At 35.5% G+C, this 9,532-nt stretch overlaps 1 protein-coding gene across 1 annotated transcript; it reads left to right on the top strand.

The window, feature by feature from the left end:
* The first annotated feature begins 4,231 nt into the window (after positions 1-4,231).
* Positions 4,232-9,215, top strand: LOC110854800. Its single transcript, XM_022103247.2, has 7 exons — positions 4,232-4,365; positions 4,454-4,676; positions 5,307-5,476; positions 5,547-5,752; positions 6,311-6,633; positions 7,144-7,427; positions 8,165-9,215. Exons 3-7 carry the CDS (start codon positions 5,400-5,402, stop codon positions 8,502-8,504), a joined length of 1,230 nt encoding a protein of 409 aa, XP_021958939.1. The 5' UTR covers positions 4,232-4,365; positions 4,454-4,676; positions 5,307-5,399; the 3' UTR covers positions 8,505-9,215.
* The last annotated feature ends 317 nt before the right edge of the window (positions 9,216-9,532 follow it).

The following is a 9,532-nucleotide window of genomic DNA, read 5'->3' as shown; positions in this document are numbered from 1 at the left end:
AGTGCAGACTCCATATAGCCCGAGTCAGGGACATAGTCCCTGACTCAATAAGTCAGAGCCCGCTTCTAAATTCTTTTCCGAACTGACCGACATAATATCACCAACTTCCGTGTTGTGGATGGTTAAAAGTTTGTTAGATAGTTTCTATTATTTGGTACCAAATTTTTGAATTAGTTACAAATCATGTGCCTTGACCACCATGACCAGTGGCTTCTTTAACAACCTGAAGTTCTAAGCTGTATGTATGTGCTATTCAGCCTCCAAATCAAATTTCAGCTCGATATAACGATTTTTAAAAATCAGTCTGGGTCACCCCATACTGATTGTACTCTGGTCACTTTGGTCTGGTTGCACTTTGTTCACTTGTAACTTCATATTCTTTAATTAGCAGTCATTAAGTATCATTGTGCCGGATTTCATCTTTTTAAAACAATTTCTAAAAATCGGTATGGGTCACCCCATAGGGGCGTTCCAGATAAAAATTTTACCAATATCATATCATATTCTTTCATTAAGACCCATAAGCAACCTCTCCACCAAATTTCAGTTCGATATGATGGTTTTGAAAAATCGGTATGGGTCACCCCATAGGGTCACTCATGATGAAAATTTTTCCAACCTGAAGTTATTTTTTTCTATTAGGAGCCATTAGCAACCTCTGTACCAAATTTCAGCTCTCTACAACAATTTTGAAATTTTGGTGCATAAGACCCCACCCACTCCGATGACCCCCACCGGTCAACCACTGGACCTATTTCGCCCATCTTCGAACTCGTTTCCTAACTTTGTCCAATATGCATATGGTAAAAATTTCAAGTCAATCGGTTCAGCCGTTTTGGCTCTATCGTGCCGGACAGACAGACAGACAGACGGACGGACGGACATGACGGTTCCATAAGCCCTGACTCGGGCTAAAAAGTGGGTGACATATCCAAAAGTTAACATTTGTCCAAAATTGTGAAAAATGTGTCCCACGGGTGGATAAATGTTGCACAATTTCGGACAAGATTAACCTTTCGGTTGTGTGATCCTCTATTTTACTCAACCTTTAGTGACTTTTAATTGTTTTTATTAAGAGTGCACTTTAATGTCTTTGTCAATTTGGGAAATGTGAATAAAATTGGATGAAATGTTTGTTTGTGTATGTACCAGTATTTCCTTAATGATATGTGTATGTGCATGTGCATCGTTAAATAGAAATCTGGTATGGGTAGAGAGGTATTGATTTCTTAAGATTATAGTTGCCACCGTTTGGTAGGAAAATTATACCGGCCAGTATGAATTTGCTACTGATCTAAAAATCTGGGTGTGACAGAGAAATATGAACTTTGGCCTTTATGATTATGTATGTAGGGAGTGGGAAATGTTCCGTCCTGGAGAAATTTTTACTCCGTAATAAAACTTTAGTACCAAGCTATCAAAGCACGGTATTACTTACATACTAATACCACTTTCGTGGAGTCATATATCTAATCCTAAGAATACCGATTGGTACATATTATTTTAATATTGGATGGCTAAGAGTGTACATACACTCTTATTTTGTCACCAACTGGTTATAAATTTCTTATCTCTTGTGAAGATTTAAGTCGGTAAAACTTTATAATAAGTCGGTGACCATTGTAACCAATCGATGATAAATTTATAACCACGGCGGTAAAGTCACATTTCTGGTTATAATCACAACCCTATTTCTAAGTAAGAGTGTGTAAACAATTTTGCATTGAGGCGAATTACTAATCAGAAACGCCAGAAAGAAAGTATGTATATCGCGATTTAGGTATGGAAATAAACTCAATTTTGACATCGCCACTCCTGCCCCTATTGCCAACGCCCAACTACAATCCCGGTTACCTAGCGACCCCAATGATGTCAACAATTTTTCATCTCGTCTGATTTTGAAAACATTATCTTTCATGAAATAAAACTTTATCCTGCATACTTTTACACCTGAAGAAGGAGACAGTTTAATCCTGCAAGCTTGTGAATAAATCACTTCCAAAATGTTATCCATACGATCTGATAATTCTACTTTAAATTTTGCATAGATTGCTCATGGGTATGGAAATGAAAAAAAAAATTATTTTTGTGTCACAGTTTATTGGATGTGTGTGGACAAAGGTATTGGGGATTTTGTAGTAGACTAAATAAATAAATTTATCAAGTGTAACAATGAGGAGGTGCAATGTATTTATTTCCGATTCTGATCGGATCAACTTTATGTAAATTGTTCAAGCAGGGCAATAAGGGGGCTGGAATTTTTCCGTTTTCTAAAATTCACGTGTGAAGGAATTTAAAAAGAATTTCAGCCATAATCAAGATGTTTCAAACCGCTCTAGCTATTCGAAATGTTATCCAATTTCAAAATTGTGGAACATACATATTTTCTCAGAATTTAGTTTAGTAGTTTAACCAAAATCTAATTTTCAAGAAATCTGAATTTTTACAAATTAAGGTTTATATATGTATTTGCATTTTTTTAATTCAGAAATCAATCAATCAATTTATTAAATGATATATGTGTGGCCTTTGGCCCTCATTATGTTTACAAATAATTATGAAATTATATTTAAAATACATTAGAAAAATACTCTCAAAGATCGAAAAGTTTGAAAATGGTTACAAATGTTATTTAGATGTGTTTCAAAATTCAGAAATATGTATCCATGAAAACTTCAAATTATAAAATTTGTTTAGAAACGTGTTTTTGAACGAACTAATTCTGAGCATATGTATGTAAAATTTGAAAAGTTAGTCTTAAAAAATCAGAATTTTACTGAAATTTTAGTACATTTTTTACAGCGAAACCACGCAAAAAATACAAAAATAAGTCTTCAATTTCCCTGATGCATTTTAAAATTAGTCCGATTAAGATCAGAGATAACCACGTCACACTTCTGTGTTGTACATGTATAATTAATACACTTTAATTACCATTCTGACCTCAAGCAATTACCTCGCCACGTATTAAAAAAACATTAGACTTTAAATTTATGTGCTTAATAGGGAATGACAAATTGTTTAAAATTAATTGAACTACATTTATAAAAAAATGTGCAAACGCAAATGGTATCTAAACACACACGAAGGTAAAAGAGGATCAAAATTTGTAGATAATAATTAGAAGCCCCATACTCTTCCTTCCTGAAGTCATCATTCCTGACCCAGGAAGTGGTTAAATATGTAATTATGCTAAAAATTGATAAAAAATACTTGTCGATCTTAACACATATATGCATGTACTTCTAATTCGAAAAAATGATGGAATTAATTAATAAATAGATTTCTGTGTGTAAATTGCTGCATTCGTAATTTCCGGGTAGCATGAGTTAATCAGGTCGACTAAAGTTTGACAGCGGCGAGGATGCACAAGTCGTTATGCACACAATTTTTGCTCATTTTACTGAGTTTACAAAATAATTAAATGAATGAATGTATTAATAAATGCATAAGTGAATAAATAAATAAGTTGTGGAATCCAGTAAAAATATACTTATAAATGCATAATTAAGGAATCAGCAGAAATTGGCTGGAAAACAAGACCCAACATTAAGTCAACAAACTCCACTTGCTTATCACTCATGGGAAAAAATGCATTTATTTCTCAAATAATTCCATCACTTAAGTAATAATTTATATTTACTTGTGTGTATGCACTCTAAATAATTTGGAGAGAAATTGGCCACCGTGGACGTACATATAACAGCGTTCGGATAATGGTTAAAGAAACGTTTTGTCACCAAAGTCCAAACCTCGTGTAGTAAATACACGCGGGACGTCACTATATGTATATGTATATATATTTACAAAAAAAAACTTATTTTGATCATCTGAATATCCGATTTTGTTTAGAAGAAAGTGCTGGATTTTTTGAAAATTATGTCACGTGTGTTGGACACACGAATTTTTTTTTCGTTGGTGCCAAAACGCCTCCTTAATCATTGCCCAAAAATAGAGCACTATTATAGTATCTCCTCGGACGACGATTTGTCTCCAAATTATTTAGAGTGTATTCGACTAATATGCAAACTCAGTCTTGATGACGTTAAGAAAGCTTGCATTTTTCCCTTAAGGACAAAAGTGAGCTTGTTTTCTGTGCGCATTTTCATAAGCGTTCTTTATTTGCTAAACGGTTCTTTGTATTTATCCGATTACATGATGAGTTGGGTACAAATTCTGAATAAATACGGCCTCCTTCCAGACTCTTGGTTCAGTTTATATCCATATTTTGGGACGGCAACATAATACTCTCCCCGAGTGACAAGTTAGATTCATTAACTTGTCATTTTTTCGAAATAAGTTTCCACAAAAATAAATCAACTATTTTTTCCTCACCTAACACTTTTCTAGTACCAAAAATTAACTGTATGTACAGTCAAATAACAACAGCTGAAATTTGTCTCAAAATTAGTATGTAAAATTCAATCGATTTTAGAAATTTTCATTCAAACAGGTTAAATAAGGGGGGCAGGGTGAGACGAAAAATCAATGAAACATCATCATTTATTAGCAACTTACTTAAGCGTCACAAAAGTTCTGGAAGATAGTGAAGTTATTGTTTAGTCCTCATCCGCAAAAATGTTTGGGGGTGTGACTGGATTTTATTTCCATGCGGTCGCCACGGCCCTACTTTCATGGAGTGTCCTGCCCGAGAATGATGTCCAGATTTTAACGAGGTACTTATCTTTAAGTCGGAGTTATCGCGGTATAAATTTGAATCTCAGTCTACCCCTATCCAAGTACTTTCAATGCAAATTTCTAAAATGACATTAATTGCAAGAGATAATCGCTACTTTTTATACTTTGGTGTACAATTACATAATTTTGGTAGACAAAACTATCGATATTAAGAATTGTTAATTAATGTGCCGTTTTTTTACGACACTGCTTATTTTGTTCGGACACCTCAGAATGTGGACAGGGATCTAAATACTGCCAACTTACCGTACTGTACGGTGCGCATTGTGAGTTGGGTCAGTGGGCCGTATTTAGGTCCCTATCCACATTTTAAGCAGCACAACAACCAGTAAGTTTCACACAAAATTAAATCGCTTATATAAAAAAACAGTGAAGTGAACTTTACATTTTAGAGTCCAAAATTTGCATTTGTGTAAATACTCGCTAAACTGATGCCATTTTAAACACGTTAAATAGGGTAGAGTAAGGCTTCTGAAATTATGACGGGTCAAATCAAGGTCTGATGTCACCTTAAGATATTAAAAACAAATATTAACCTGGACTATGAAATTAGAAAATGCTTATTTAATTAATAATTCAAATAGTTAAGCATGAATGATGTATTTCAGACCTAATGGCGGGAATACATCGGGACCAGAGTGGGCCGTTTTCGACAAGAACTTCCGAACAATTCCACATTTTGTGACAATTTTGACGCAAAGATGAATCGCGCCATGGCGAGAATTTATGAAGGACTGGGAGCCATGAAACTGTCCACGATTCGGTTACACGAATTAAAGTAAGGTCCTACTACAAACAATTTATTCGTAAAACCCTTGTATATTTTTTACGCCAATTTAAATATGTAGCTCCGTATCCGATTTTAACCCACCCGATCCCAATGACGATGTACAGAAACAGATTGATGAGTTGAAACAGGACATTATTGATCTGGAGGCAGAAATCTCTGGCATGGATCCGACCAGTGACCTGGACCAACTTCGGGCAGCCATGGCGCTCATGCAGGAGGAAATTGCTGCCCTAAATACTGCCCTGGACAACGCGGCGAAACAGGGTAAGGCGAAATTGTATTTTATTCTTACTCTCCATCCACGCCTGATTGAACTTTTACAGAAATTCAGAATTCTTAGAAACTACGGCACTGTCAGTGCAAAAGTTCCCGTTCAGCATTATTTGAGAGAATGTGTGACCCAAAGTGGCGTAGTTTCTCAGAATTCTGAATTTCTGTAAAAGTTCAATCCTGCTCGGATAGAGAGTACATATTTATATTCTGGAAAGTAAAAAAAACGATATTTTTTTTTCATTTCTTGTCAATTAGATACAAATCTTTTTCGCATTTTATATTCGCCCAACTTTCAGCAAATTTAAAACTGCGTTTCTGCCATTTCTAGTTTAATATTTGGGAAAAGCAACAAATAAAAATATTTCTATGTATTTAGGTATGCTGCATATGTAAAAAAATAGTTTGAAGAATCTTAAGTTTAAGTTGTAACACTTTTCTTAATGCTTTTTCAAGATTTTAATACATTAAATTATGAAAAAAATTATATTCAAATTTTGAATTTTCACGATACCTATATATGTTCATGACCCCATTTTTGTTCTTTTATAGCGACTGATGAACTCCAGCCGGAAATAGATCAACTTATTGCCTCCCTCGATACCGTCGCTGCTAATGTATTCTCCTTAAAATTGGCCGTTGCTGATGTAGAAAGTGCCCTTGAACAGAGCCAAATTGTGAATATTGTTGCCCAAATCCTTTCCGGGCCGGATGCTGGAACGGTGTTCCTTTACGAACATGGCGTCTTCAAGCGGGGCAACGCCTCGACCGTGATGTCCACCATTGTGACTTTAGGCTACCCAGAGATCTTGAAAAACGTTAATTATTTCATCAACTTTTTGAGTTTTTTTTCTCAAATGGATGTCGAGCAACATGTGAGTAAAGATAATATAATACTCATAACGTGACTGACTGACGGCACGTGGTATTCGCACACGTGGTCTGCTTCGCAAAAAATATGGTCGACAAATAAATCCCTGCCGAAATATATGTACGTATTTGAAAACATAATTGTATATTGGCCAGATTGAACGTCCTAATTTTACACAGACACACAAGCCCGCTATCCAATTCTTGTTTAGATATTTACATGTATGTATTTAATCGATCAGATTTCCAACTTTGACCCTATTTCAAAATTTCGTTAAATTGTATTGTTCCAAAATTTGCGTATTTTACAAATTCAGTAATTTCTGCTGATTTACTAGACTAAGGTTGCATATACATACATATTTAACCTGTTATCACAATGGTAAAAAACTAAAGTTCATGCGAATTATTGTAACCCACCCATTCAAAACCGCGCAATTAAGTTACATAAAAATTGGCTCACTTGCTTATTTTCCGTACGTAATGTGAATAAATGCAAATTTTCTTTTTTACAGAAGCTATGGGGTTACCAAGCCCTCTACTACACCGTCGTTGCTAACGGTCAGCTCTACAAGGCCCCGCACCCTTTCATCCTTGCCCACAAAATCACAAAGCTGATTGGAACCACACCCATCGGTGACGTTGTCATACAGGCGAAATCTTTTCTTACCGACGTCGTCCATCCCGTAATTTCGAGGGTCGTCTTTCAATCAACGCAACCTCCTATGTGTGTGTCGGGCCTAGCCATAAGTCAGCTAGATTGCGCTAATGGAGTCCTGAATTCTACCATGGGTTTCAGGTATGAATCACAAAAACATATAAATATACTCTGCTTATCCATATGCACATACAATACGATGGTGTGAAGTCTAAGGCTCAGATTTGGTTGAAATTTTACAATTATGTGGTCCATTTCAATACAAGCAACGTTTCTTGAGGCACGTGGCTTGAATTTGGCCAATTATTTTAGGTCAAACTTGAAAAATTTGTGATGTTCCGCACTGGTAAATAAAGAGCTACATATGCTTCCTCCGCTTGGTAAAAATCGCCCTTTTTCAACTTTGACCTCAAATATTTTTCCAAATTCCAGCCACGTGCCTCAAGAAACCTCGTTTGTATTGACATGGACCACATAATTTTAAAATTCCAACCAAATCGGAGCCCTACACTTCAAACCATCGCATTGCTACCATACCTGTTCAAACCACGTTTCTTCATTCAAAGTTCAGGCATCCCAATTTCTGGAAATTTTCATTCACACTCAGTCATTTTCTTTCAAACTTATTTCATTTCACTTCATCGGACTTTATTTCTTACTTCGCCCCATGTGTTAAGCATAGCATGAAAACTGAAAGGAGTGAGAAATCCTTCATTCACAGTCACTCATCTGAAATGACTGAAACTTGCACTTATTTCCATTCAATCACAGGAAATTCATTGTCATTCTCTATCAAAATCAGTCACATGAATGAAACTGAACAGGTATGATTGCTACATAGTTCGTGCAATAATTTTTTTCCGCTTATTTCTTTTCAGCTTCGCCTATAACTTTGAGGGCGTGGATTCACGCAGCGTCCAGGTCGGTTGGGCACTTGCCCCCTTTGTAGATATGATTGGTGCAGCATATGCCAGTATGGCTTACCTCCTTCGCCGTGGGAACACCTTAATTTCTAAAATGGGATTAGGCTCGGAACCCATGATCGATTGGAATGATCCCAACGCTATTCTCCAGTTCTTCACGTCAAAGTGTGAAGTCCACGATAATTGTGAACAATCCCTTCCAACTGATAAAAATGTGAATTACTTAGTCTTTGGAGGAAATCTGGTTTGTCAATCGCCCATACCGAGCGTCCATAAATCACGTGATCGATTTTGAGTAATTTTGACTCCCCCCCTTGGTGACGAATGGTGATAAATTAAGTAGCCCCCACCCCCCTGTGGTCACGTGACAGCCGGACAAATTGCATAAAACAAATTATGTATGTTCCCTAGATTGATAATATTATTCCGAGGTCTTTCTAAATTCGCAATTAAATTAAATTTCCAGAAATGTAAAAAAATACTTACTAATATATGTATACTGCAAACTGTAATTTGGCATTTGTGAGTTATATCGATAGTCTGGTAGATTTTCGTGATACTCAACATGTACGTATGTGCATGAAATTAAGGAACAATTTTTAATTTCTGAAGAATTCTGGGAGTACATGTAATTTCAATACCTATGCCAATACGTATTTCTTAGATTTTCTTGGGGCTCGCATTTAAAATGTCAGCCCTACTCCCACCCAAAACCATGAACAATACGCCAATACGTAAGTTATTTATTATTACCCTGTACTAATCTTCATAATTGAAAAATGAAAACCAAAACCCAAAAATGTAAACACCTAGTCCTTCTAAAAATATATTTACATGCAACCTGATTATTTGCATGCAGTAATATATAACATAGGAATGTGATTAATGTTTTGATTTTTTTCAGTTCGTACTTTGTAGAATTTTCCCAAATTGTAAACTTTCTAAGGCCAATTTGCTTAATAATAAAACTAAAAAATATAACGTGGTTATATCTTACTCACATCAATAAGAACATCATCTACAAGCTCTTTTCTCTAGGTGCAACAACGTGAGTGAGAGTTATGTAAAAATTATCATTTAAAATTCAAAGTATCTACATACGACTCATTAATATCACTTCCCAGGAAAAATTATGAAAAACAATCCATTGTGGTTAAAGCCGTAGTTAGTTGAAGGGTAAAAGTAAAAAGATCGTTAATTAATTAAACTTCTACTCCAATTTCTGGACAATTTAGATTAATTCAGAGGTCGAGGCAATAACTCCATTGCTTGCTTCATCATAGGCTAAAAGTTTTAGCCTGTAATTAATTACCCGCCTGACGT

Source organism: Folsomia candida, unplaced genomic scaffold (genome assembly GCF_002217175.1).
Source record: "Folsomia candida strain VU population unplaced genomic scaffold, ASM221717v1 Fcan01_Sc010, whole genome shotgun sequence".
NCBI classification, from domain to species: domain Eukaryota; kingdom Metazoa; phylum Arthropoda; class Collembola; order Entomobryomorpha; family Isotomidae; genus Folsomia; species Folsomia candida.
Note: the sequence above shows the minus strand (reverse complement) of the source record. Positions and strands in the feature narration are given on the sequence as shown.